Below are 27994 nucleotides of genomic sequence, written 5' to 3'. Positions count from 1 at the left end.
ACCGCCATGGCCGCAAACGAGCGCGTTCGCGTCCGGGTACGTCCCCTCCCCTCTCCCCAGGCCTCCCCGCCGAACGCATATCCCCCGCAGGGCCTCACCATCAGCCGGCCTATCATCTATGGAAACACAGCCATCGTCCTCACCCCGAAGGAGCGCGAGGCGCTGAGCTCGCCGGACCACACCCACCGGTGGACGGTCGCGGTGCGTAGCGCCGCCTCCGCGCCCGACTCGGACATCGTCGGCGGGGCGGACGACCTCAGCTACTTCATCAAACGCGTCACCTTCAAGCTGCACGACACGTATCCCAACCCAACACGCAGTAGGTGTTCAGTCGTTATGCACGTGCGCCGCACTCAACCAAGCGCCACAGACGTCGACAAGCCTCCATTCGAGGTCTCAGAAACAGGGTGAGCATTGGCATCCTGCGACCTCATCTGCCAGGATGTCTGACGTGGTCTGCCTGCAGATGGGGTGAGTTTGAGATCCAGATCAGAATCACCTTCGTCGCCGAGTCGGGCGAGAAGGCTTTCTTCACCTACCACCACCTCAAGCTGCACCCCTGGACCGTCGTTGGCAGTACCGAGCCCGATATCCCTCCGATCGAAGCTGCCATGAAGATGGGCCCTGTACACTCGTGGCAGTACGACGAGATCGTGTTCAACGACCCTTTCCAGTCGTTCCTCAATATCCTCACGGCGCACCCGCCCACGCCGCTACCGAAGCACACCCGCCGGCCCGTGCCCTTCCACACGGCCAACCCTGCATCCCTAGAGGCCTCCAAAGGCGGTGTGCCCGAGTTCACGCAGCAGATGGAACGCGAGGAGGCTGAGCGATTGGAGACTGCACGGAAAAAGGTCGTCGCCGAGACGGATTCATGGCGGCAGAAACTCATCGAGAAGGAAAAGGAGCTCGAAAAGCTCAAAAAGCAGCTTGAGGCCACGGCATAGTCGACGCTGCATGTGTAATATCTTAATGCTGTACATGTATGTAGTACTACATTCCCTTAGCTGACAATACGGATACAAAGCAGAGCACAATACTTTGAGAAAGCCGAACACTAGTAGACAGAAACAGGCTGGTCAGAGCCATGATGACCAACCAGGGTACATACGGCCCTGTCAAATAGCGTGAGTCTAAGCGTTGAACGGAGGCGAGCTTCGCTCACGAGGTTCGCCAGATCGGTGGACTCCTGGATGAGCATCTGCACGAGACTGCTCGTGGACGTCTCCCTCTCCGGCCGTTCTCGGCTGGTTGTGTAGATCCCGCGCAGCTTTTTGTCGATGGGCTTCAACGCGTCCTTCGCGAGCGTCCTGAGGTCAATAGTGGCAGGGTTGGCGGGGTTTCCGCGAACGTCTATCTGGCGCTCCTGTACGAGACATCAAATACGGTCCCGGAGAGGAGAATGGCCGTCTGCCCACCTTCTTTCGCTTCTCGTCTTCCCATTCCACCAGGGGATCGTGGACGAATGTGTCGAGCACGCTCATGAGGGCGTCCTTGTTGTCCCGGAGCAACTGCATGGTAACCTCACATGCGATGCGGAAGACGCCTGCATAGAGGTCAGATTCACTATGATGGGACATAAGGGCTGAGGCAGACCTTCTACTCCAGTGACCCCGAAACCATCGACGACATTTTGGGTGAGGCGGAAGGGTACCCGCTCTGGGGTTTCTAGAGTCTTGCCCTTCTCGAACAGACAGTTGAAGTCCACATGCACCACGTCCCCGTTATTCGTGTCGAGCAGGATGTTCTCGCAATGACGATCGCCCAACCTAGAGGACGACATGAAAAATGCGCGCTGTGTCGTGAAGCAGCCGGCGTACCCGAGGATGAAGCCCACCATGGACATGACCGCCGCCGTCCGGCTGTATGCCAGCCTGCTTGCAAGCCACGCAGTGGGCTCCGGGAATGTCTCGATGAACCACTCGTGAAACACGGGCGGATAGCTGTGCACCTCGTCAGCAATCCATGCATGCGCGGATGCGGGCGTGCACACTTACTTCTTGAGAACGCACTCGTGAAAGTGCTGAGCGACCTCTCTGTCGTGCGGCATCAACTTGATTCTATCGAAGATAGGCTGCATGTCGTTCGACTGTCCAGGCATTCTGAGTAGATGGCAAGGCGCAGGATGTATCGGCCAAGACACTCACCCACCAACGGATACTTCGCCTGTCGTACCCTTTCACTACGACTGGCCGGAACGGGATGGTGTTCGGAACCCACTGGATGAAGCCGCACTCCTCATTCAGGGTGACCACCCCATATGTCCGAATGTCTGTAGCAACACTCAGCCCATGGACTGACATCTACCGTGGGGGTCTACTCACGGAGTTGCCGCCGACGCGACTCGGAGTTGGATTTCAGGAGCTTATTGATGATCGCGTTGAACTCCATCAGTCGAGCATCCTTGCGCAGGTCGTCCTTCGGTTTACCCAGGAACATGTATATTTGCCCATCGCTCCCTTGGATGGTGACCTTGCGCGGCTTGGCAAGAGATCGCATGATCTCGACCTCGTCGAAGATCTCTACTCGTGGTCAGTCATCAGTCGGGCAAAATGTAAGGATCATCCGCGCACTTGCGAATGTGGGCGCATCAACGGGGAAAGGCTGGTGAGTAGCGTCAGCAGCCGAACTGGGCGGGAGAGTCGCGATTAGCGATTCCTGCAGCGGGATGATGAGTCGCGAGGGGGCCAGGCGTTCCAGGCTAGGGCAGTCTTTCTTCAGGCTGAGCACCCTCACGTCGTCTCTGAGTGGGCGGTCACACAACGCGAGGAGGGCTTCTGTCATTTTCCGGCTGTCTTTGACCAGTTTTGCAACGATCCCGCCTTGTGCCTGCAGTGGTCTGGTTAGAGTCCGCGTAATCTTCGTTGAGATCCATATACCGACCTCCAGTTTCCTCATTATAATGTCACCTCGCTGTGCTCGCTGCGACTTGGTGGACTTCACCACAGCTGTGAATAGCCACAGAGCTTGCCTTGGGTACTCTTTAATGACCGTCAGAATCAGTCCAGATAAGACTTCATAGACCTCGTTGTTGCTGTGGCCGACACGAGAAACAATCTGAGGGAAAGCAGTGTACCACTAGAGGCTCTAAATCAATAAAGAGCCGAGAAAGATTTGTAGATTGACGAGACCTTATAAGCAGGGACAGTTGCGATTGAGCGCGAGACCTCGGCGTTGATCTTCTTGAAGACATCGCTTGCGTGAGGATTTGTACTCTCGCCCATGTCAAGCCAGAGAGTGAGCAGTCGGGGAACAGTTTGGTATATATACTTTGAGCCGTATCGCATAGCCTTCGCGTAAGCGCGAACAGTGACGAGATTCATCCGCAACCCACTGGCACGTCATCAGCGACAACAGGAGGATATGTATGTCGAGCCCTTACCGTTCCATTTTGTCTCGAGGGGAAAGGGTCGCGAAGCATTCGTCATGATATCGTCCAAAATGGAATTGGCCGCTCTCCCATCTTGCAGCCATATCTGCTCCACGTTGCAGGATTTTCGCAATGTTGCCAGCTTCGAAGCGGTCAGAATCAGCCATCCATCGCGCACGCAGTACATGAGCCTGGCATGAGGTCAGTTCACATATTGAGAAAGGTGAAAGTAGCAATGTTCACTTTGGCCTTCAGAATTTGATCGTGATCCTCTGGTTCGTGTTGTACCTTCTGGTCCCTGGTGAGGTTTGTGATAGTATTCTCTACCGGTAGGATACCATTCAGCCGCATGTTGCTTTCTAACTCCTGCAGTGCGCGAAGGGGTTCACCGCTCGCTTTGACAAGCTTGGCGCTCTCCACAAATGAGAACTTGATTTGATATTGCCGAGCTTGCAAAACAGCACTGTAAGCTGTTTGCCAATATCCGGCCTTCCTAGCAGTCTTCGCACTTGTCAGCCATGATTGTCCTATAGCTGCGTCCATACTCTGTGCATCCGGGCTGAGAGGAAAGCGGTCAACGCAGTAATTCATATTTACCAGAACACAGACGCACCTCAGTGCGAAAGCCACCCGTCGTGTTGCCAGTATTGGCTCTCTGACTCGGAAGCTGGGGAGTGTAGAATCTAACCGCGCAGCCAATCGCTGGGTCAACCCGCTAAGCACTTGCCGTCTCCCGGGACCATCCTGAAGGTTTGACGGAAGCGAGAGGACGCGTTCGTGAATGACCTCGAGTTCATGCAGGAGATGAAGATTGAGGACAGACTCGTATGAGCGACGATAACCGTTAGTACCAACAGCAGCGATGGGTGCCCCAAGATGTCGACGTGCGTTAGACAGTGTCTCGTTGATAGCTGAGATATTACCCTCGCGTAGTGCTAATAAGACTTGTGCCAGTAAGACGGGCGCTGTGTTGGAGACTGTGCTGGAGACTAGGGCTTTCACCTCATCCCAATTACCAACCATCCATTCGCCCTCAACTTGTAGGCCCACAAGTAACGACGCCCACGCGGGGTTCCGAGTGAGGACGCCCTTAACGTGGGTGCGAAGTGTATCTGACATCGTTGTCAGTAGACCGGCGCATGAAACATCAAGGAGGTAGAACTTACCGTAATGGCCCAGATTGCGCAGACATCGTAGGAGACCTAAATGAAACTCAGGATTGTCCGGAGATTGTTGCAGCCTGACTTCCCAACAGCTTTGCGCCGACGTCCATCGTCCTGTGCTCTCATGTTGACGAATCTGATGTTGCAATGAAGGGCAGAGTATCAGAGTCGAGACACCTTCCATGCCATCAGGCTCATCTAAATGAGCGTATATCTCATGCAAACGCTCATGATACTGCTCAATCTCCTCTTGTTTGGCGTCACGAGCTTGCAAATCCAAGACTTGTCTTTCGAAGCTCATTAAAGAGCGAGCGTAGGCTTTGCACTGGAGCGCGGCTCTTGCCATCAAGTCTAGGTCGATGCTGGACAATATGGAGTCCAGCCGCAGAACCTGCTCTTCAGCGTCGGCGTGTACACTGCTGACACGACCTCTTCGGGTATCCCCTTTGCCACTGCCGAGGTCTTGACGTATAACACGAACCCATTGGCTGAAATGATCCAGAAGCAAGAAGACAGTCTACAGCCAGACCCATAAGAGCTTCACAACGGCAAGAGCAGGTTGGAAGCTCACCTGCGCACTTAACAATTTCTTGTCTGATGTGGAACGAGAGTCGGACGCAATCTGGTCTGACAGTACTGCTAGCAGTTCAGAACGAATGCCATCGGCATCGTCGTTGTTTCCAGAGATGAGGACGTTCAGCGCAAGGTGAGGAAGGAGATGGTGAGCAACTGTGACATCCTTGTTGCGGATGACAGCAGAGAAAACTTGAAATATGGCCTTAGCATTCGCTCCTGATACTCTGGTGATGAGATGTCCCGCCCATGTTTGTATCCACTCCCGATAGGTATCCTGAGTAGGATAGATCGGATGCTGAATTGACACCGGATCTCGCGGATCTAAGGTATACTTCGAACTGAGTAACGGGATAATCGTCTCTAGGACATGCTTGGGTAAGCTGTTCCAACGGCTGCGGACCTTTAGAGAAATGGAGCTGGTGGAGCTCGGATTGACGAGGGTTTCCGTAAATTTGCAGAATCGGAGCAGTTCTTGCAAAGCATATGCCAGGTGCGTCTGGTAGGTGATGTCGCTTGTGGACCTAAACGCGTTCACCATAATATCTTGTATGAGATGAAGGGCAAATGAGACAGACTCCGAGTCGTCGACGAAGTTGCTAAGCATGATCATCCGTGAGTCATTGACACCAAATTCAATCCTGTCGGGATCGACAGCTCCAAGAATTCCAATGCATTCGAAAGCACGCAGACGTAGAGGCTCGGTGCCTTCTCCATCCCGACCTGCCACTGAGAATAATGTTGACAAGATGTGATTGACTGCAGGGTCAAAGACGTCGCCCGAAGCCAGACTCCGAACAAATTCTTCATCGTTACTCAACAAGAACGCCTTCAATTCGCAGAGGGCTTGGGTTGCGACGGTCAAACTCTCGCTAGTCGCTCGTTCTAATGTCTTCTGGAGTTTGTCCCGGGTATTCCAATCCTGGCGTAAGGCAAGCAGACTTTGTTGTATTGCGGTGAGTTGGGGAATAGATTCGAGATCCACTACTTCGTCAAGCTGCGAGCCGAGTTGTCCACCCATGTCGACCACGATGAATTCCAAACATCGCTTGGCAATTTCTCGCCCGTGGAGGGAGAAGGAGTTCCAATGAGTGACCAACGCAGCGCTTGTCGGGCCAACCTGAAGTCCTAGATCATGGACCTCCAAAGTCCTGAGAAATATGAACCAGCTGTCGAGAGTGACGTCTGAAAGCTGTGGAATTACTAGAGTAGTCTGCAGCGTCGCCATAATCTGCCGTATCTCAATGTCAGCCCATTTTGAGCCAGAATGCAAATACATGAGAATTACCTGAGGCGCCACTCGACTGATCGTAGGCCCGACTTCGGTTGTGAATTGGCCGAGACTACGCACGATGTTCTTCTTTGTTTCTAAGGACCGCCTCCCATACCCGTCTTGTAGCAAGTCGTTGAGGTGGGATATGACGCCAAGCATGTACGTCCTCATAAAGGCTCCAATTTTTGAACCCGAGTCAACCTGAGCACATGATCGAGACTGCTGAGCAGCACGTTCGACCTTCTTCAGCCCTTGCCTTGCCTGTCACATCTCTGTCAGAACAGGTATACGACAAATGGAAGTGAGGTAGACCCACTGCATCGACCCTATCGGGGTCGTCATCTCCTAGACCCAGGACAATCTCAGCCACGAGCGGGACGACACAGCTCCGAATTACAAGAGCGAGGTCGACTTTTTGTTGGGCGCTGTTTTTTAGTACGGATAATATGAAGTTCAGAACCTTGTTTGTTTGACCAGGCCCCGTCAAGCAGAAAACATAGGCGAGGATGTTGTGCGAGAAGTTCATGAATAGTTTTGCTGTCTTATCATTCACTTCCCGAGAGATCGCGTCTAGAGCCCTCGCATCGCAGTTGATATAAACTTGCGGGAGCGTGCGGCTGAGTGAGCCCAGAATGAACTTGCCGACTGGCATGGCGAGGAAAGAGCAAGTCTCATGCAGCAAAGTCGGTTGTGTGCATATTCGAGAGACAAGAAAAGGTGCAATTTGGTCCATGTATGGCGAGATCAACCCGTATGGCGACTTCTTCAGATGTTTGGAAAGTGCCTGCAGCTACATGATCGTTGTATTAAGCATCTTGGCAACTCAGGATCAGCAGTATACAACAGACCTGGAGATGTGCAGTGCCTCTCAAAATCGGATTCTGCTGCCCGAATTGAGCCAGCAGACAACAAATAGTTTGACCAAGGACATTGCTTGTCGCAATACTGATAGATGCAAATTTGAGAGATGGGAAATCGGCAAATCAGAAAGCCGCACTCACTGTCCGACCCATCCCAAGGTAATCAGAGTTGTCTCCCGGGCGCGCGGTTCAGCGGTCTCAAATAATCGGTATATCATCCCAAATAACCGCTCTGTTCGTTTCCAAGGAGAACCCCCCAGGATTTGGTGTAGTCGTACGAGCTCCACTAGCGAGTGCCTGGACGCGCGACATGTTGTTTTATGCGTAAAAATGTCTCGTGCAACACTGGATGCTTACCCTGCGCTGAGACGCACACTGCGGTCCTTATCTTTCATTGCTCTTATGACCATGTCTTCGATATTCTCCAGTTTACCGCCACTGAATCCTGATGTGTGATGTCGCAAGGTTTTACAAAGGGCGTCGAAAACGGCCATGCGGACCTTCGGCGTGACCTCCTCGGTTGGTCCGCTTAATAAGGGTAAGGCGCCCGCAATGAATGGCGAAATAGCATCAATGGATGGACGGTTGTTGCTTAAAGAGCATTCGATATCATTAACATGAACAAAAATACACGGCAAGCTGCCCATCTTGGCTGCTAGAGCCTCCCGGGCTGCAGGTGCAGGATTATACAGCGGGCTGCACAGAGAGAACGTAAGCACGAAACATGCATCTGAAGCATAGCTCTGACCGTGTGTATCGACTCTCAAACTCAGGCAGCGCACGAGAGAAGTACTGTGCATCAGAGAGAGACCCATCGTCGTCCATCCAGTCGGTTTCATCGGGTTCGACTATGCTTTGTACCGCGTTCTTGAAGATAGGCCGCCATTGAGTTTCCACACTGTTTGAACACTGTGCATCGACCTCATTGTTATTACTTCTCTGTGGCAACGCTTGACGACGAGCGGCGACCATTTCGAGAAGTTGCGCGTATGCCTTCATCTTTTCACCAGTATTCAGACTATCCGTGATCATCTGAAGGCCTTCATCATCCAGGTAGGGTACCATTCGACACAGGTATGCCAGTCCGAGGGCCTGTAGAAGGTATTCCGGATGACTTTCTCTTCTAACATAGAACTTTGTGGCTTACGCGTATGCCGTCTTCCGTGACATCCCAATTTTCTGCGCTCAATACTCCAAGAATTGGTCGAATGTTCACAGACAGAGGTGCTGGAAGAGGGCCATCGGCATACAGTCTCTGCAAGGCGTCGCTCAATCCTGCCCACGAGGATCCAGGACCTCCTTGTAGGCAATGCAGAACAAGCAAGGTTTCAATACACTCGGCATGGCCGCTAGAATCGGGAACATGGGATAGATTTGTTAAGAAAGCAACGCCTAGATTTGATATAGCTCTGACACGGGCAACGCCCGGGATGATGTTCGTGGAAGAAAGCAAATACTCCAAGACCTGCCTGGCGAGTACGGTAGTGGATCGCATGATATCCATCAAGTACCACTGCGCGAACAACGGCTGAGATATCGTCCGGATACAGATCTCCGTCAGCCAAGCCAGGAGCGTTGGGATGTCAGATGCCTTCTCTACGACGATGACTGTTTCTTGTGTGCTCTGGCAAGGAGATATTTTAGCATTCGCGGCAGCAGATCAGTGATTCACTTACATTTCCACTGTTTCCCACTTCGAGGCGAGGTGCCGCTAAGTCGAAGCGCAGAGGAAACTCAACCAAAGGAGAGATGGAGAGTAAGTCTGACAAAAACTTTAATTAAGCAAGAGAGCATATTGAACGGGCGACATACCATGACAAGTCGCCAGCATCCCGGAAAATATCTGCCGCAGTAATTCTGGCGAAGACACCATATTTTCCACCTTATGCTCGATGACATTACGGCCGAGAGATTTCAGAACCGCAACAGAGGCTGATATTGCGCTTCTCTGCAACTCGTCCGGCCCAAGGTACTGTTCCTCCTTCTGTAAAGGAAGGTGTGTCCATTGGTCAAAGACGGCGCACAGGTTTATTAGCCCAGTGAGAGTGTCTTTAGCTAGATCTGGTGGCTCAAGGAATAGGCTGTCCGTGTGTTCGGCACATTCTGTAATGACAAGGAGAGCCACTTCCGCCAGTTTCACCTTTTCGTGCATTGCGGCCCACGGAACGTCCTTCGGCGGGGGAAAGGTCGCCAGGAATTCATTCGCCAATCCTCCGACAGTGAAACGCCACTGTATCTCACGCCCTTCTCGTGTCTGCCCATCTTCTCGATCATAGCGCCCCGACCTGATCTCGAACAGCAGATTTTGTAGGAATGCGAGCAGTTGAGCGGGAGAGGAGGCATCGTCGTTTCCATGCTGGAAAGTGGGCAGAGGAATGGGACTTGAAGTGGGGTTACTCATATCATAGTCAAATGAGTAGGGTTGAAGACCTTAGCCAGGCGTCCAATGTTGCGGATGGGGAGTCAAAAGTCAAGACGAGACTCGAGGGACGCGAGGTTGAACGCGTCGTAAACACGCACACGTGATCACTTATGTCGCGTCGTTACGCCTTCGATCTCACCAATTTCAGGCATACGAGGTGTGACTTGGCTCCCAGGTCCTCAAAGCAAGTGAGCCTCTCGATAACTTGAGGAAGCGAGGATGTATAGATTCATATATGTATGGGAGCTTAGGGCTAGCCACGGTCGCATCAATCCCTCAAAAAAGCACAAAAAGCACGGCCGATCAAAACATGAGGAGCGCTACGTGCATATACACTTGGGACAGCAATAATTCACTTGCGCCCAGCCCGCCGCTTATCCTTCATCTTCTCCCGCTCCATGGCCTTTTCCTCCGCCCGTTCCGACTCGATCGAGCCAAACACCCTCTTCATACGATCGCCGTACGCCTTGTCCTTGTCCTTGTCCTTCCGCTGTTGCTCGCCCGCCAAGAAACGTGCATCCTTCCGCAACTCACGGATAGCACCCTTCTTCTCTTGCTTGTACTGTCGGCGAAGCTTAGCTGCCTCGTTCCGTTCATGGTCAGGATCGCGGTTGCGAAGGTAATTCGACGAAGACTGCTCGAACTTGGGCACATAGGTCGGGATGGGTATCGGTTTGTGCGCTTGGAGCACGAGTGGACGGCGTGCTTGACGAGAGAACTTCAGGTAGCGACCTAGGGTGTCTCGAAGTGACGATAGACGGGCCTAGAATCAAAGTTGGCACTCGATATAACGTGAACGGCTAATGGCAACTCACTACAAGGGACTCTGGCAGACCTTGCGTCTTGATCTCACCAAGGAGTCCGGAAATTGGCTCGTACAACTCAATGAAACCGTCTAGACTCTTGTACATGTCCGCAAAGCGTCCAATCAGCTCCAACGTCAAACCAAGGAGGTCGACTTTCGCTTGTTCACCGTCAGTCGCACCACTAAGCAGGCCTGCAAGATCCGGCTTGTTCAATGTTGCTTTCCTTGCCGTCCGGGCGTCGATCGTTAGGATAGCGCAGTGTTCTGACCGGAAGTCGAGACAAGGGAAGTGTCCAGGTATTAATGTCTGGTCTTTGAGCGAATGCGGGGCTAGGTGCAGTACTGAATTTGCTAGCAAATTGATAGTCTCCGGTACGAATCGCTTCGATAGTGACTCATACTGCAGGAACAGCGTGCAGAGGAAGAGCCCGCTGGAGAGGTCCTGTAACGACCTGATACGACACAGACCAAGGTATGCACCTATAAGTAATCGTGCAGGGGAAACGACGTGATGGTTTTTGTCGCTGGTCGGCCATATTTGCGCTATCACGCGGAGAAGCGATAGCTCAGGCAGACCGGGCCACGTCTTCGCATCGGGTTCTGTGGCACCGCGCGACAGTCCACGCTTCAGGTTTTTGTGCATGAGGTTGAGCTTCGCGACGAAGTGTTGTGCAGACTGGATAGGGTATGATTTAGTGAGGGCGAGCAGATGCGGGACCAGGGAGCTCAGTAACGAGAAACGTGGCTGGGGAGGAGTGGTGATGTACAGGATATGGTCTATGAGTACACCTGTCAGCTCCTGAGGACGGTATGAGTGAGGGTCTGTACAACGCTGTGCAATGAAAAGTGCGCACCTGCAGTTTGAACTTGTTCTCTTCCGCTAAGCTCGGATGGTGGAGCGTACGGATACGCTGCACAACGGTGGGCACGTCCTTGACATCGACGCCCTCGACAATCTCCAAGAACTCATCATGATTGGCGGGACACGGGAATGTGAAAGGGAGCTCCTTCCCCTTGCCTTTAGCCGGGGTTGCCTCAACCCGCTTCTTGGCTGTCTGCACCAGAGATTCAGAATCACCCTCTTCGCCTTCGATATCGTCAGAATCGTCAGATGCAGCAGCAGACTCGTCGTCTTCTACGTCTGAATCACCTTCCTCCTCGTCACCGCTCTCATCATCTTCCTCGTCGCCAACCTCGGAGGCCTCCTCGACCGAGTGAGCAGCGCGATCCTCCGTCAACCCGGCCCCGAGCCCACTCTCATCATCTTCCTCGTAAAAATCGTCCTCCAAATCGTCTCCGCCCCGTGATCGCCTTCCTTTTTTCCCCTTAGGACCCTCCTCGTCACTCTCATCCGGCTCGCCGTTCATCCGTCGTATCCGCCTCTGTTCCGCCTTCTCAAGCGCTTCTTTTTCGTCCAACGCGATCTCCTCCTCCGTCTTCGTGCGGTCCTTCGGCTGAGCCCGTTTCTCGAACACCAGCTCGCGTACGTACTGGTCATACTCCTGGTCCTTCTCGACAACAGCAGCTCCTGGCACAGGGATTCCTGTTTTCCCAGAGTCCCCTGCGCCAGTCGTTGCTGCTGAAGGTTCGGGGGCATACAACAACGACCGAATGGAGTCCAACTCCTGGTCAAGTTCATGTCGCAGATTCTCGTCCTCTTCTTGCTGTGCTTGTCGTTCCATCTACAGCATAGAACATATAAAATGTCGGCTGTAGAATGTGCGAAACAACTACACACCTTGTGCACTTTACTTTTGGCGATAACCTCCGCCATAACCTCCGCCTTCGACCTTTTACGCGCAGGCTAGATAGCAGTCAGTACGCCGTTCACGTCTCCGTGGGATGCGCGCACCTCATCCTCATCGTCCTCGCCCTCACCATCATCGAACCCTCCGAAATGGCTCTCCTGCACCGTATGTCGATCAATCTGACCGCCGTCCTCATCCTCATCGTCGTCCAGTCCGAGTCCGACGTTGTCAAAGTCGTCCAGCTTAGAGAGACTTTGACCATAATGCGTGAGATCGTCCTCGTCCTCGAGATTGAACGCAGCACCCTTGGATACCCGCTGATGCTCCCGCGTGAATCGCTCGAGCATCCGTTCTTCCGGTGTCATGGTAGGGTCGTTCTCACCAAACCGGCGGTCGACGATACCGCCTGCCCGGCCCTTCTCCTCGAACTCCTTCAGGAGAGTTCTTTTCCTCTGCCAATTGGGCATTGAAGGTGAGACATACTGAATCCTTGAGGATTATATCGCACGCACCTGTTCTATCCCGGCCTGTTTGCTTTGGGCAGGACGACCAACCGTTCCAACAATCTTACGCCCTCCCACATCATGCTTGAGTTTCGTGACCTTGACATCAAACGGGTTGAGCTTTTGCTGTATCTCCTTGAGCTTCGCGGCTTTCTTCTCCTTGTCCCGCTCCTCTGGAGCCGCCCGCTTTCTCTTCTTGCCGTTTTGCTGGGGACGGGAAAGGCCAGCCTGATTAAGGGCTGCCTTCATCTGAGACAGCTGCGAGCCTTTCGCCATGTCGTATAGGCCGAGGGGTATGCAAGTGATTGCAGCTCAGAGCCAGTCCGGTCCAGTCGATCGAGAGCAAGATCTCAAAAATATGTCACAGTCACATTCAGTCACTGAGTAAATCGGGATCTCGATCAGCAAGCTGAAGAGCATCCAGCACGCTATTTGCATCTCCGGGGACTCGGGATTGCGAAAGATGATTAGTGAATACAATTGGGTTCTACTGCAGCTGGCACCCTCGGCAGATGTGCGTGGCGCCGAGAATGTAGGAACGCTGGGATCATGTCCGTCATTTCGTCATTGCAAACACTCGTAAGTTCCTTATCTCACAGTCTGAAGGACCATCCCACGGCATACTATGCAACGAAGGTCAAAGTAATGACAATTCCGATCAAGGCACGGTGGACAAAGTTAATTCTGTGGGGTCGCCTGCGCGTCTGCTGCACTTCTGGGGTCGATTTCCAGCCCTTCCTCGGGTGCTGTAGCGCACGTCTGCCTATATAGTGGCAGTCTGTTCACAGCAAGGTATTTTCTGACCTACCCGAACTTCTGCTCATGTCGAGACTATTTCTTGTTCTGGATACAGGGGCCGCCGTCTTGTTAGTGGCGTTGCTGTTTGTGGTATACCGGGGTAGACAATCGGCCCGAGGTCCTCTGCCTCCAGGTCCGAGGGGATGGCCGTTGGTGGGCAATGTATTCGACATGCCTTCCACCAATGAGTGGAACACATACATGTCTTGGGGTGAGAAATGGGGTCAGTGTCATGGTTCTCACCTCACATCAATTCCTCTCAGAATATATTGCTCAGGTGATATCGTCTCCGTAACGTTATTCGGGCAGCACATCGTTATTCTCAATTCGGTTCAACACGCCTACGATATGTTCGAGAAGAAGAGCAATATTTATTCAGATCGTCCAGTCATCACAATGGCAGGAGAAATGGTTGGTTGGGATAGGACGCTGGCTGTGCTGCGTTACGGTAAACGCTTTCGCGAAACCCGCAAGCTGTTCTCTCAGTTGATCGGTACCCGGAATCATGCTGAGCGATTTTCTCATCACCTCGAGCATGAGGTGCATCAATTTCTTCGTCGTGTTCTTCGTGAACCTACTTCGCTTCTCAAGGAGGTCCGGAAGTAAGCTAACGTCCAATACCTTCTATTGATCCCCCTTTCATGAGCTATCATTCCCCTCAGAACGACGGGTGCAGTGATACTCAAAATGGCATACGGCTATGAGGTTCAAGAAGGTGATGATCCTCTTGTCGACCTGGTCGACCGAGCAGTCGAAGAATTCTCCATTTCGACACGTCCCGGCGCGTTTCTGGTCGACACACTTCCTGTCTGTGAGTCAATACTGCCCCTATGTCCGCGAGTTAAATGTGAACCATTTCTCTCAGTGCGGCATGTCCCGGCTTGGATGCCAGGAGCTGGCTGGAAGAAAAAGGCCCAAGTCTGGGCCGATGACCTCGAAATGACATGCAACGTACCATACGCATTTACACAGCAGCAGATGGTGACCATATATGCACTACGTGACCCGTCTGAGAACATACTGATATTCGTGTGGCAGTCGGCCGGGACTGCCATTCCTAGCTTCACGTCTGCGCATCTGGAATCAAATCCCGACCCAGAGCAAGAGATCTTGATCAAGAACGCGGCAGCCTCGTTATACAGCGGTATTTCCAGGTCACGGTTTCCGGCTTAGCGGAACTAACGCTATTTCCTCTGCTCAGCTGGTGCGGATACGGTACGCGATTCATCGCTAACAGTGCTGTGATCCTAACGCAGTCCGAATAGACAGTTTCAGCAGTATCCACTTTTTCCTGGCTATGACATGCTATCCGGAGGCACAGCGGAAGGCCCAAGCAGAGATTGATGCGGTCATCGGCAACGATAGATTGCCTACTCTCGCGGATCGTGACAAACTGCCTTATGTTACCGCTCTTTGTTGGGAAGTTCTACGTTGGCAACCTGTCGTCCCGTTAGGTACGTTCCAGTGATCTCACAATGTCCTCAGACCGCCGTTGCGATCACCATTACACAGGATTTCCTCATTGCCCGGTAAAAGATGACATTCATGCAGGCTACCTTATCCCGAAAGGCACTTTAGTGTCTCCCAATATCTGGTATGTTATTTCTGCCATTCTTTCTGAACAGCATTCTGATAGTATTGCATATTTTCGATTGTATGCATGTTCATAGGAAATTTCTGCATGACCCAGACACTTATGCAAATCCGTTCGATTTTGAGCCGGAGAGGTTCATAGCATCACCCGGGAAGACGGCAGAGAAAGATCCGCGTCAGATCGTATTCGGGTTCGGAAGGCGGTGAGTAGCCAGCTCCTCTTACTTGTCTGTGTGCTTACGCAGAGTCCACAGCATATGTCCAGGTGTGTGATGTCATCTTTCTGCACGGGGACTCGCTAATGGCTCTGGTAGGGATGTACCTCGCTGATGCATCCTTGTTCATCTCCTGCGCGGTGTCATTGGCTGTCTTTGACATCTCGAAGGTCGTGCGCGATGGAAAGGTGATAGAGCCCGTGATCGACTACACGAGTGGGACAATCATGTTTGGCGTCTGGCTGTTTAGACTCGACCGTTGCTCACGTCTGTGATAGTCATCCACGTCCTTTCGAGTGCTCGATAAAACCTAGGTCAGCAAATGCTGAGGTGTTGATCACGGCAATGCACGAAACGAGGGAGAAGTGATCGCCGAGCCCTGAAACCGATACGCCATAGGCTCTTTTTTGGGTTTGCACAACCTTCTAATCTACTTGTCCGGCCCTGGGATCCCAAGGCCGGACTATAGTGTATTCGCTCGGGCATAGCATATCTCATTGGAATTAACGAGACCACTTGCTTGCGAGACACGATCTTCAATCCTTCGCTACTGTTACATTCTGGTTGTTCGGATTCTCAGACTTTGTACACTATTTTCTCCCCGCTATTGTTGCCTTCCTTCATCCACTGCAGTCCATCCTTGATAGCGGAAAGGCCCCCATCCCAGAGCTTGATAGGATTTGGCTTGACCGCGCCCGAGCTGACAAGGCCGGGGACCGTTTGGAGGAAATCCACCATCTGCTCGCGGTCCTCAGGAGACGCATCAAAACGTGTCGGGCCGTAGTCAAACCCTTTCCCCAGGGCAGTATAAAGCAGAGTGTCTGCAGAGACGCGTTAATGACTCGCAGAGTAACATGTCTCCTCCACGTACGTTGTATCTTGACATCTTGACGCAACTTTTGCGCAGCTTCCTGTGGAGGCAGGAGCACGATGATCTTGCCAGGACCAGGCCCGAAAGACTTGATAGTGAAGTTCTGGCTCTGCTCCAGAGAGATAGTGTCAAGAGCAGCATGGATTGAGTTCCCCGTTGCTTCCTTAATCTTATCGACTGCGCTGGGGTCCTTGTACTATACGCACATATGGTGAGGATCACGTCCACCAATGTATGTGGACTGGAGCTGAACGTACGTCAAATACAACGTCAGCCCCCAAAGACTTGCACAGGTCATGGTTCTTGGGCGAGGCGACGGTAATAACCCGATAGCCTGCAGCATGAGCTAGCTGCAGCGCATACATACCGACAGAGGCTGATTGAAGGTGTTAAAATCTATGTGAACAGTCTCCCTCGGCACTCACTGCTTCCGGCGTATACGAAGACCCACTCGTTTTTGAGGGCCTTGCTAGGTGACTCTGTCAGGCCGAGTCGCTTCGGGTGGAATAATGCCTGCGCAGCAGTCCAAAACCTGTTTCGGATTCAGTCGCATTGCTCCTCGTCATATAGGGTGATGTAACCTACGCGCATCCCAATGTAGCTGCCTCCTCATGGCTTAGCGTCCCCTTCGGCACCTTCCACACAAGGTCTGCCTCAGCTTTGACGAACTCGGCGAAGGCTCCTCGGTCTTTATAATTCCCGCCGTGCACGAAGGCCGCGACATGGTCGCCGACGGAGATATCCTTGACGTTCTTTCCGACCTGCACAACATTGCCCGACCAGTCGCATCCGGAGATGGTGCCAGTGTTTGTGATGGACTCGACATCTAGCACGTAGACGTCAGTTCAGCCGGATCGCGTCTCGAAGGCTCGACTTACATTTCCAGTCTGTGGGGTTCTGTGCAACTGCGACCGTCTTCGCGAGGATCTCGTTGTCCGCGATCGTTGGGACAGGCACCTCTTCGACGGCGACAGTCTTGTTGGACTGCGTGATCAGCGCTTTCATTGTTCGCTGGTTCGGCATTTTATGGTGTGTGTTGACAATAGACAAAGGTGGTGTGAAACGAGAATAAAGATCGTCTTAAGTACTCAAAGCCGTGCCGGTATGTTGGTTTGACGGCAGCGATGAGGTCATCGATCTCGTATGCCTGGAAACATCTATGTCAGAGCTTCGGCAGCGGTAAAACGATGTTCACGCACATGGGTGCAGTGGCCTCCATTGTGCATTGATAGGTCGACCGACTGTTCATGCACATGACGGCCCTCTGAGGTCATGCATACATGACTGCCTTGTAAGCAGACAGAACATACTTCCCGGCGCATGACGAAAGTAAACAAGGCAGAGCGGATTCATCTCTATCTCGGCGCGGCGTCGGCAGGACTTGTGCCGATCGACTCGCAGACCACTTCACACTCACCGCCCGTTTCTGTCTTTTTGGTTACACAGCTGCCAGTGCGCAACATCACACATCTCGTCTATCTGCTGCTTCGAGACACCGAATGGTTGGGAGTTGTCGACGTCGTAATAGAATGTACATGATCGGTGATTGCCGAGAGTAATAGGCGTCGACGTGTCGGTCCTCTTCTTAGCCTGAACATGTCCTCACATACTTATCCCAGGTCCCATCGTCAAGTGAACCTGTCCGACTGTGGCTTAAATTCTATAGTAGACCTGGTCCTACACAGCACTTGACCCTTATCCCCCGGCTGTATTCATGCTCGAAGGGTATTCACCATTGTGCAAGGTTCGCTCTGCTTCTATTGCACGACGGTATGACCCTATCTGGCGCGCAAATCAATAGCGCTGACTCGTCCTGAATCGTTTTCGCTACCGCATAGCGTGGTGCCTCGTTGTTGAGAACCCCGACCTGACCCGCATCGCACACAAAGTGACTCGCAGCGCCTCTTCATGTACCTGCGGCCATCCTAACCAATCTGCGGTCGTTCCTGTACCTGCCCGCGCAGTCCCATGCGCTTGATTGCCGTGTCTGCTGCGAAATGGCACACAATTCCCGACAGACGCAAAGTGCCCGACTCTTTGCCTAGCGTTTGTGGCAGGACATGGTGCGCCATTACGCCGGATAATATCGCACAAAACAGTGTCTCCCATCTCGCTTGCTTTCAAGGCTCGTTCGTCCAGCTCTTTAAATATAAATACAAGGGCGTCAGAGCAATGTGCTGAAGACCTATAGCACGTCATCGTCTCGTCAGGATCACAAAAGTATTGTTACTATATTGCAAGGGAAACGGGTAATATCGGCATGTCGTACTCCCATCAGGTCGTGACCACCCTGGCTGAGATCAGCGCGCGAGTGCGGCGATAAGCGACGATCACCCTTACCATGGAAGGTCTTTGTTCACGTTTGTTTCGCCTGCAGCCTGTAATTGCGCTCAATGCGGGCGAATTCACAGTGGCTGTGTTTCGCAATATTCAAACGCTTTACATGTCTAGATGCTTGACATGAGTTAGAGGGTGAAAACAAGCTATAAGCTACCCGCGAAAACTTCTTCGCCTTGTACGGGACCTGATACACCTTCTAGGCACTTCCTCTAAGCGTAGCCCCGGATGGATACAGGGATCTCACACGTTACAATGAAGCCCAATGCATAAATTCGGGGCAATGTGGGCTGTGAGGTGTGTCGGCCTTCACAGGTAGAGCGAAGAGTGGGTTCACTCGCCATGATCCTCGACGTGCTGACGCGATCTTCGTCGCTGCTCCTGCTCGCTGGCGTCGTGTTCAGCAACGGAGCAGCCTCTCAAAACACGTATCCTGTGGTCGAACTCACTTATGGCAGCTTCCGAGGCAATACCACGGGAAACATTACCTCGTTTCTAGGGATGCCTTACGCAAGCCCACCGTATGTGTGCATACGTCGGCTTCTGGATTAAAATGATATGGCTTTTGCAGTGTTGGTGAACTGCGCTTCCGCTCACCACAGCCTCCACGGCCGTTTGAAGGCATTCAAGATGCCTTCAGTTACGGGGCGGCTTGCTTCCAGCAGGCGGAAGTTCTTTCTCCGCTATTACCTCCTAATATTTCCACGACACAGTCCGGATCTCTCAAGAACATCTCTGAGGACTGTAGGTCTCGACCCGGTTTCGCGGTTGCTAATCATGCAGAGCACATTGCTAATTGTCGTGAAACCCCTCCTATGAAGGCTTATTTATCAATGTAATCAAACCTGCTTATGCGGTCCCTGGCACGAATCTGCCCGTTGTCTTCGTGAGTTCTGTGAACCTTCTTGGACGAGCAATGTGTTAGCAATTTGCTGACGCTCTATGTAGTGGGTTGTGGGTGGTACGCTATATAAGCTCCTGCCCATCTTGATTGTCGGTGACCCTTTGCGTGTAGGTGGCTTCACTAGAGGCGATTCCTCGCTCAATCCCGGAGGACCAGTGGTGGAACGGTCCTTGGTCTTGGGGGAACCAATGGTCCATGTGTCTATTAATTACCGTCTGAACGGTCAGTCTCAAGGCGCTTAGAACTGATTTCGGCTCTGACATACTCGCGTTCCCAGCCTTTGGATTCCTCGCTAGCAAGGAAGTCCAGGAAGCGCGCGTAGGAAACCTGGCGATCAGAGATCGTACGTTGTTCCGTATATACTTTGATACTTGCTGAAACCTGATCCGCCATGCCCGTAGAACGATTCGCATTGGAATGGGTTCATCAGCATATACACGCTTTTGGGGGTGACCCAAGCAAGGTGACAATGTTAGTCCGAAGTCTCAGTGTTTTGATCTTCAAATGCTGACTCTCTTGTATGTGATAGCTGGGGCGAAAGTGCAGGTTCCATCTGTGTCGGCTTGCAAATGCTCGTCAATGGTGGTTATAACGGTGGTCTGTTTCGAGCCGTTGTTATGGTTGGTATCTCCAGTTAATGCTTTTTTGTTACTCTAACACATTTCTTCTCGTATATCAGGAGTCTGGCTCCCTCAGTGTCTCTGCCACCCTTGAAGACGGACAAGGTTACTATGATCAAATCGTGAATGCGACGGGCTGTGCTGGAGAGGAGGATACACTGGAATGTCTCCGACATACCTCATACGATGCGCTTGCCGCAGCTATCAACGAGACGCCATCCATTTTCAACTACACGAGTCTAAATCTAGCTTGGCAGCCCCGAATTGACTACGATCTATTCCCCATCAGCGGTCCACAAGCTTTGCAAGAGGGCCTTTATACAAAAGTGAGAGAGATATCCGATGTCAATATATCACTTGCTGAACAGTCCACGAAGGTACCATTCATTTCAGGAACTGACGATGACGAGGGTACGATCTTCTCTTTCTCTAGTATCAATACTACGTGAGTGGAATCATCTGCCGCGAGTCTGACAGCTGCTCACACGAGTTTTGCAGCACGAATGAAGAGTTCAAGAACTACCTCCAATCAAAGTAGCAGCCATGATTTCTAGTATAATCATGTCTTTCACTGATGGCAGCGTTTTAGCTATTTCCCCACGAGTTCTCCGGACGTTGTCGAGGCAATTGCGCAAGCATACCCCGAGGACCCTATTTATGTGAGCCATGACAACCGTCCTCGCTGTTTCTCGCTCCTGACGTACGTTTACGTAGGGATCGCCGTTTGGTACTGGGACTGCCAACAACCTGACGTGAGGATATCTGCTTGCGTTGATCTACAATTTCAGTGCTAATTAGTTGTCGACGACGCCTTCGCAGTTCTCAGTTCAAACGGATAGCAGCATTTCAAGGTGACTTGGTATTCCAGGCTCCTCGCCGCCTCCTTCTCCAGTATGCATCTCAGACGCAAAATGCATGGTCTTTCGGTGAAGCTTGCATAGACCGATACTCTCTGATTCTCGTACTGACTAGCTTATTCCTACAGTCTTTAAGCGGTACAAGTCGACTCAATACGTGGGGTCATACCATGGAGCGGACACGTCGGATTTCTATAAGGAAATCGATTACATCGGGATGGATGCGCTGAGTACGCATTGCTCGCCTCCTGAAATTCAGATTATGTGCTTACATTGGCATGTTTTGCAGTCAACTTCGTCACGAAGCTCGATCCCAATGCAGATCCGACGCTCCCAGCCAATATCAGCTATCTTTCCGGGTTCGAATGGCCGCAATGGAACTCCTCGCCCTCGCGGCCCATATTAACCTTTTGGGACCCTGTGCCTTCGATTAATATTACGTCGGACACATACCGCTCCGACGAGGTTGGTCTCATGATGAACCTGTCGCTTCCGTCATCATAATCATCCCGAAACACTGCTCGTATATTGTTCGGCCTCGAGTATGTATGTTGGTCATGCAGTCGCGACATAAGTAATAATCGATGCCATGGAGTATGTGGTCTCAAATCCCATTGGCTCGGAGACAATCACGTAACAGCGCACGAGAGGCCTCACTTTAAAAGCAACCTCATCGTGTCAATTCCCTGTTGTTAGGTTTGGAAGCTTCCCGTGATTCGTAACATTAGTCGGACCATTGAATCAACGCTGTCTAGAGACCTATTGCGGCGATGAGTAGCGAACGAGGCGCGGGATGTCAGACACGGATATTGGTAGCCGGCGCAGGTTGAAGGAATTGTCTACTTTGCTCTCAGGAGACTACTCGGCCCTCGGGATGCCAGTAGGACGCGTTCGGATACGGACACGTGAGCTCATTAATGCGCGTCGCTGCACAAGTTGTAGGTCGGCCACTTTGTGTATTTTTGATCTTCAAGACACCCGGGAAGAGGTGCCTATGCGAAGAGCAATCCCGAGAGCTGTCCGCGATTTGGCACATCCAATTGCCGCTCACAGCTTCCTGAAGGAAATGGCGCGCAAGAAGCTGACGCAATGCTCACAGAAACCGACGAATACTGCGAGCATATGACAATTGCTCAAGCTCAAGCTCCAAAACGGCATCTGGCTTGGAGGCTCGATGGGGAATACGGGGCTCTTATACTACCAATCTCGGATCGATACCGGCAACTGAGAGGATGACGAACTCTGTTGCAATTTCATTGGAGAATTGATTATCTAGACCTTCGACGATATAAGGACGAGTGGACGCCGGAGATACACAGCCAGTCTACTTGCAAGCGACCCTCACTTACTCATCGGTATGGCGTTGCAACCTTCCCTCCGTGGCCTTGTTATCGCGGGTACTTGGGACTCGCCACACACCCTTGACATCTTCCGTAAGTGAGGCACCGTGTCGGGCCCGGTCATGATGACAATCAGCTGTTTATGACCAGTGGACTACGTCTGTCCATACTCCGCAAAGATTGCTCTGGCGATCGATGGCGTGTTGAAACCTTTGTTGGGTCCAGGAGGCAAGTACGCAGGGAAGGTCAAGGTCATCTTCCGCCCTCAAGTCCAGCCTTGGCACGCCTCCTCCACCTACGTCCACGAAGCTGGTCTAGCGGTCCGCTTTTCGACAGTGGATCACTTGTATAACAACTGACGGCAAGTTACAGGTGGCTCGTGTCGCTCCAGAAAGTTTCTGGACATTCTCTCTAGCAGTACGTCAACTCGATGTACTTTCATGTGACCACACACGGAATGAGTTGACGTTGTGCAGCTTTTCAAGAGACAAGTCGAGTACTTCGACGTCGCGACTTCCACTCAGACGCCTCTGCAGATCCGCGAGAACCTCGCGGCTCTAGCAGGCGAGACTCTGAACGCGAGCCAGACAGCAGCATTCAAAAGCCTCTTGGCGATTCGTTCTGATCTTGGCCAAAATGGCGGAACTGACGTCACTGACGACCTCAAGTATACAGGTACGTCATCCGTGTTGTACTGCAGCGTATGCGGAGGATGACACGTCGATCACCCTGTAGTCAAATTCGCCAGACAGAATAGTGTCCATGTCTCACCTAGTGCACTCTGGGATGGACTGCTACAAGGCGACGTTTCGAGCTCTTGGGGGGAGAAAGAGTGGTCTGGGTTCCTAGAGAAGAAAGTGATTGTTTAGGCGAAGTATTACGTGAGGAGATTGCATGAGTAGCTTCAGCAGAGAGCGCGAAATGATGTACTTTTAACAACAGCATACCAGCCGCATCAATGCAGCAACTTCAACAACATAGCTTTAACCGACTGGGCATTCGCGGTCCCCCTGCTGGCCTTCATAACTCGGCCAACAATCTTATTCACAACGTTGGCATTTCCTCGTCGAGCTGCATCTGCTTCCTCAGGCAAAGCTGCGATGGCTTCCGCACACCATGCTTCCAGATTGGAATCATCTGCAGGAGAGGCAAGTAGTGAGAGTTCCTGCGCGAGTGTTGATGGCATTGTTGTTGTGCGGGTTGCTAGTATATGCCGCATCAAGGACTTGCCGGATGTTCCTATAAAGGCGAGTTGGAAACTGAGATCAACGAGATGGGAATGAAGTGTACCTGTGATCTTCTTATTATGGAGGAGGTCAATGAGGCCCCCCATTTGCTCAACTGAGATCGAATTCTCAGAAAATGTCTCTCTGCGGGATGCAAGCTGCCCCAATAATTCATGTGTGATCCTGTTTCAACGGATTTGTAGTAAGAATTCATATTCTTGAGAAGTAGTGCAAATGTATATTACTCACCAGTTGACCACCAATCTGGGGTCACGTCTCTGGGCAACTTGGTCGAAATACGCTAGAGCCCCCCCACTACGCTGGCCATCAAAGGTGATCTCACGCCCTGAATCTATGTCCATAAGCACATCCACATCCCTCCGAGACAGTCCTAGGGCCAGCAAGCGCGCCCTAGCAGCCTGAGGTAACTCGGGCATGCTTTGACAAATCTCGGTAACGTAAGCCTGAAAGCAGGATGAGATGTTCTATTTCTGCAGAGGAATATCTCATTATAAACATACCTCGTTCAATAATAATGGCGGAAGGTTCGGGTCGGGCATATACCTGTAGTCCGGTGCATCTTCTTTGCTACGTAGAGAATACGTCTCCGCCCTGTCTTCATTGAATCCGCGTGTCTCTTGCGGAACCGCGAGGCCTTGTTCCAGCAGGTCAATATGTCGATGGACTTCCGAGACTGGTCGCCGTATAGGTATGTTAGCGACCAATATATGATCAGCAGTAACCCACCTATGGCAATCATCATGAACTTGACACTGTTCAAATTCTTTATCTCACACCGGGTGCCCAAGGGGGCGCCTTGTCGATTCACTGAGACGTTTACATCGCAGCGCAGAGAGCCCTGCAATCCATGAGAAGTGAAATCTTTCTATCGTTCTGTAGCATGTACCTGCTCCATGTTTCCGTCACTAGATCCAACGGACCGAAGCAATGCCTGCAGTGTGCGAACATAATCAGCAGCCTCCTCAGGCGAACTGGTATGGTTCAGGGACGCTATGCAGCCTATAGGAGAAAATAAAACTGACCGCATGTCTGGCTCAGACACAATCTCCATGAGACCGGTGCCAGCCCTGTTTAGATCGATCTCTGACACACGGTTGCGCGGGTCAAAGGTAGACTTTCCGGTATCCTACCCCAATTCAGCGTTCAATGCAGGCTGTTTCACATTAAAAGGTCTACCTGTTCAAGTTGAAGCTGTTTGATGCGTACATGGACGTCTTCTTTGCTTAAGGTGAGACGTCCGTCCGTGGCGAAAGGTGCTAATCATAATTCTATTAGACAGCCTCCTCGCGGTCCGAATAGAAGGCCTTACCGTAATGCTGCGTGATCTGGTATCCAGCGGGCAAATCGGCGTAGAAGTAGTGTTTCCTATCAAAGGAGGACCGTCGCTGAACGCTTGCGTTGAGTGCAATAGCAGTTCTTACACCGAGCTCAACACATCTCGGATTCAGCCGCTAGTCTGTCGCGTCAACGTAGTAACGTTTTGACAGGAACGTGTAAATACAGGTAAGGTGCCGGGAAATGCGGCGTCGTATGGAGACACTCGGGTGTTTGGAGGCACACTGTAGTCCGAAGTCAAGGAGCCTTGGCCACACTCTTCAGGTAATTCGATCGCTCGCTAGATCAGCCAGAGCACTGACCAGAGAACAGCTTGTGGCGCGATTTTATCTGCGCATGGACTTCTATGCCCACGACCACATCCCAGCCAGGCCACCTTGGGTCATCGTTCAAGGCTCTGGACGTATGCACAAGGCTGAGAGAGCGAGACAACCGCACGAGCGTGGTAGGATTTGAGACATGAACAAGCATGAGACGGTGGCGGTGGCAAAGGTAGATTGATTAGGCGCCCTAACGGGGAGGCGTCCGGCCATTGCCGCTTGCCTTTGCGATTCCCAGTTTGTCAGTGGCTCGCTCTGCTGTGACCTTCGGACCACCACCGTCTCTCATTCGTTTTACATCAGGCAGCATAGGAAACCATGTCGACAACTAACGGGTGAGCGTGTCGAAGCTGCATACCTGAGGATCTGGTACTAAATAGCTGCTTATATCAGTCATCTGGGTGTTACACCACCCATCTCAACCTCCGAGTCCAACGACAGGGAGAAGGAGGTCACCGTCACACTCATGGAGGAGCTTCGTCGACAGGGAACATTCGAGACCGAAGAAGAGGCGAAGCGGAGGTGCGTTTTGATTTTTCGCCGCGGGGTCCTACGCAGATAGGGTTTCTGTACCTCCTGAGATTGGTGCGCTCAGAACAATTGTACGGGGCCATCTCTCACACTGCGCCACGGATCCTTGACTACACCATTCCTCTTTGTGTATAGCAGTCTCCCCATCTTCAGACTACGTACGAGATGACTTGAATGCTGACTTGCGCTGGACGTGTAACCCCACAGAGAAATCGTGCTTGGACGCTTGGCTTCATTGGTCAAGAGATTTGTCACACGAATCGGGATCAAGCAGGGTTTGTCTCAGGCTGCAGCAGAAGCTTCGGGCGGCAAGATCTTCACCTTTGGCTCCTACCGACTAGGCGTCCACGGACCCGGCTCCGATATTGATACCTTGTGCGTCGTACCCAAACATGTCTCGCGGGAAGATTTCTTCGAGGACTTCGAGGAAATGCTTAAAGCAACTGAAGGCGTCGATGAAGCATCTGTGCGTCCGATTGTCTACCCTTCCACGAACTCTTATATTTACACGATATATGCAGGCGGTGCCGGATGCATATGTCCCAATCATCAAGACCAAGATTTCCGGCATACCCATTGATCTTCTTATGGCTCGGCTGGCGCTGTCATCGATACCCGACACTCTCACCCTGCAAGACGACAATCTGTTACGAAATTTAGATGAGCGATGTGTGCGAAGTTTGAATGGTATGTTGAGCCACGGCCTTGCTTGCTGCTAGTGTCTCTGACGTATCCTCAGGATCACGAGTGACTGACGAAATTTTGCGTCTGGTGCCAAATATTGAGGTCTTTCGCGATTCGTTGCGTTGCATCAAATTGTGGGCCCAGCGTGAGTACTTCCTTCTATGGAGTAGGACGCTTACACAGACCTCACTATCCCCCAGGACGAGCCATCTATTCGAACGTGAACGGGTTCTTGGGTGGTGTTGCTTGGGCTATGTTGGTCGCTCGAATATGTCAGCTGTACCCTAACGCAATTGCAGGAGCAATTGTCAGCCGCTTTTTCATCATAATGTATCAATGGTTAGTAGTCTGTCGGTGGCATCTATCAGTAGCAACAACCGACTCTGCGTTTCAGGACGTGGCCCCAGCCCGTACTTCTCAAGCAAATTGAAGAAGGCCCGTTGCCAGTCCGAGTCTGGAATCCAAAGGTCAGGATTATCTATTCAAGTTCGTTTCGCCGTAGTCATGCTCTGCGCAGCTTTATCCAGCGGATAGAGCACATCGAATGCCTATTATTACCCCCGCATACCCCTCTATGTGTGCCACCCACAATGTTACGGCTTCGACCCAAATGATCATGACAGAAGAATTCAAGAAAGGTCAGTTAGAATTTTATTCACCAGGAAGATATTTACTCTTTTTAGCAGGCTCGGAGATCGTCGACCGGGTAATCGTCGGTTCTGCAGATTGGTCGGAGCTTTTTTCCAAGCACGATTTCTTCCATAAATATCGATATTACTTGCAAGTCATTGCATCCACAGGCAGCTCCGAGTTACAGATCAAGTGGTATGGAGCTGGGATTTATGTGGTCATTGGTATCATTTCTCAGTATTCCTCGTTATGTAGGGCTGGTACGGTGGAATCTCGTATACGACAGCTGGTGATGAAGCTTGAATACGTCGACTCCCTGACTTTGGCACATCCTTTTATTAAGGGTTTCGAGCAAGTCCTACATTGTCTCAGCGAGGAAGAACTGCGTGCAGCCGCGCAAGGTGACGTCTCGGATGCTGTGGCAAAGCGCAAAAAGGAAGAGATTGAAGGCAAAGAAGGCGCAAGCTCCATTTACTTGACATCCTTCTACATTGGTCTCGCTATCGAACCGAAACAAGGTGCGTGTATACCCGAATGCTTGACTGTATCAGATTACTTGAGCTCATACATGAACGTCTGAAGCGGGATCGGTTGGTCCTCGCAAACTAGACATATCATATCCGACCACGGAATTCGCCAAGCTGGTAAAAATGTGGGATAAGTATGATGGATCCAATATGGGGATCATCGTACGCCATATTAAGGCGTATGTAAAGCCTTTAGCCGGAAGACCGCTATCCCACTGATGTGTCATCTTCAGCACCGCACTGCCTGACTATGTTTTTGACGAGGGCGAACGACAACCACGCTCGGCGCTGAAGCGGCCGAAGAACGGGAAGGTGCGTCATTTATACCCCTGTATGCTCGACATTCTAACGGCTTTGAAACTTCTGTCTTCAGGGCGCAGACAAGACTAACGGGACCTCGCCCGATGTGCCCAGCAGCAAGCGTCGACGGTCGGTACAGTAGCCCGCAGTTTCTCGCTTTCCTGATGC

The 27994-nt window shown here is 51.9% G+C and overlaps 9 protein-coding genes across 9 annotated transcripts; 5 read left to right on the top strand and 4 right to left on the bottom strand.

Annotated features, from left to right (window-relative positions):
- Positions 1-6: 6 nt before the first annotated feature.
- Positions 7-947, top strand: POSPLADRAFT_1151126 (hypothetical protein; the record flags this gene model as incomplete). The annotated part of the gene is made up of 4 exons (XM_024486499.1): positions 7-36; positions 91-319; positions 371-407; positions 467-947. The coding sequence occupies 4 exons, from the start codon at positions 7-9 to the stop codon at positions 945-947; spliced, it is 777 nt and encodes a 258-aa protein (XP_024336144.1).
- A 132-nt stretch (positions 948-1079) lies between these two features.
- On the bottom strand, positions 1080-8211 carry POSPLADRAFT_1048687 (hypothetical protein; the record flags this gene model as incomplete). Its single annotated transcript, XM_024479570.1, has 21 exons — positions 1080-1115; positions 1166-1357; positions 1419-1546; positions 1597-1769; positions 1821-1943; positions 1998-2032; positions 2148-2272; positions 2325-2522; positions 2574-3078; positions 3132-3333; positions 3383-3561; positions 3659-3929; positions 3984-4482; positions 4537-5050; positions 5105-6337; positions 6395-6640; positions 6705-7169; positions 7228-7324; positions 7381-7536; positions 7597-7935; positions 7988-8211. The coding sequence occupies 21 exons, from the start codon at positions 8209-8211 to the stop codon at positions 1080-1082; spliced, it is 5940 nt and encodes a 1979-aa protein (XP_024336143.1).
- A 1652-nt stretch (positions 8212-9863) lies between these two features.
- POSPLADRAFT_1172633 (hypothetical protein) lies at positions 9864-12993 on the bottom strand (the record flags this gene model as incomplete). The annotated part of the gene is made up of 6 exons (XM_024488190.1): positions 9864-10424; positions 10477-11265; positions 11321-12148; positions 12205-12270; positions 12319-12666; positions 12727-12993. The coding sequence occupies 6 exons, from the start codon at positions 12991-12993 to the stop codon at positions 10014-10016; spliced, it is 2709 nt and encodes a 902-aa protein (XP_024336142.1). The 3' UTR covers positions 9864-10013.
- Positions 12994-13539: 546 nt separating this feature from the next.
- POSPLADRAFT_1150256 (hypothetical protein) lies at positions 13540-15692 on the top strand (the record flags this gene model as incomplete). Its single annotated transcript, XM_024486396.1, has 11 exons — positions 13540-13738; positions 13793-14117; positions 14178-14326; positions 14381-14496; positions 14554-14675; positions 14785-14969; positions 15028-15109; positions 15186-15311; positions 15363-15373; positions 15423-15552; positions 15602-15692. 11 exons carry the CDS (start codon positions 13540-13542, stop codon positions 15690-15692), a joined length of 1536 nt encoding a protein of 511 aa, XP_024336141.1.
- A 207-nt stretch (positions 15693-15899) lies between these two features.
- POSPLADRAFT_1150102 (hypothetical protein) lies at positions 15900-17199 on the bottom strand (the record flags this gene model as incomplete). The annotated part of the gene is made up of 6 exons (XM_024486382.1): positions 15900-16144; positions 16195-16390; positions 16452-16570; positions 16620-16726; positions 16780-17020; positions 17073-17199. The coding sequence occupies 6 exons, from the start codon at positions 17197-17199 to the stop codon at positions 15900-15902; spliced, it is 1035 nt and encodes a 344-aa protein (XP_024336140.1).
- Positions 17200-18841: 1642 nt separating this feature from the next.
- Positions 18842-21572, top strand: POSPLADRAFT_1184074 (hypothetical protein). Its single transcript, XM_024489054.1, has 15 exons — positions 18842-19052; positions 19103-19275; positions 19353-19417; positions 19480-19492; positions 19547-19657; positions 19713-19778; positions 19837-19906; positions 19965-20055; positions 20115-20381; positions 20433-20500; positions 20645-20714; positions 20770-20807; positions 20875-20981; positions 21041-21142; positions 21202-21572. The coding sequence occupies exons 1-15, from the start codon at positions 18874-18876 to the stop codon at positions 21414-21416; spliced, it is 1635 nt and encodes a 544-aa protein (XP_024336139.1). The 5' UTR covers positions 18842-18873; the 3' UTR covers positions 21417-21572.
- Positions 21573-22241: 669 nt separating this feature from the next.
- Positions 22242-23229, top strand: POSPLADRAFT_1067155 (hypothetical protein). Its single transcript, XM_024482150.1, has 5 exons — positions 22242-22345; positions 22403-22572; positions 22625-22669; positions 22729-22927; positions 22988-23229. Exons 1-5 carry the CDS (start codon positions 22270-22272, stop codon positions 23119-23121), a joined length of 624 nt encoding a protein of 207 aa, XP_024336138.1. The 5' UTR covers positions 22242-22269; the 3' UTR covers positions 23122-23229.
- Positions 23208-25305, bottom strand: POSPLADRAFT_1151184 (hypothetical protein; the record flags this gene model as incomplete). The annotated part of the gene is made up of 11 exons (XM_024486504.1): positions 23208-23491; positions 23543-23661; positions 23728-23942; positions 24000-24172; positions 24226-24337; positions 24386-24470; positions 24522-24625; positions 24676-24755; positions 24809-24950; positions 25001-25092; positions 25137-25305. The coding sequence occupies 11 exons, from the start codon at positions 25303-25305 to the stop codon at positions 23208-23210; spliced, it is 1575 nt and encodes a 524-aa protein (XP_024336137.1).
- A 167-nt stretch (positions 25306-25472) lies between these two features.
- On the top strand, positions 25473-27968 carry POSPLADRAFT_1048680 (hypothetical protein; the record flags this gene model as incomplete). Its single annotated transcript, XM_024479569.1, has 13 exons — positions 25473-25489; positions 25548-25676; positions 25893-26151; positions 26207-26372; positions 26425-26514; positions 26570-26708; positions 26764-26836; positions 26887-27007; positions 27056-27194; positions 27255-27517; positions 27582-27705; positions 27760-27838; positions 27900-27968. The coding sequence occupies 13 exons, from the start codon at positions 25473-25475 to the stop codon at positions 27966-27968; spliced, it is 1668 nt and encodes a 555-aa protein (XP_024336136.1).
- Between the last annotated feature and the right edge of the window lie 26 nt (positions 27969-27994).

This window comes from Postia placenta, assembly GCF_002117355.1.
Source record: "Postia placenta MAD-698-R-SB12 unplaced genomic scaffold POSPLAscaffold_12, whole genome shotgun sequence".
In the NCBI taxonomy this organism is placed as follows: domain Eukaryota; kingdom Fungi; phylum Basidiomycota; class Agaricomycetes; order Polyporales; family Adustoporiaceae; genus Rhodonia; species Rhodonia placenta.
This window is presented reverse-complemented; position numbering and strand designations above follow the sequence as displayed.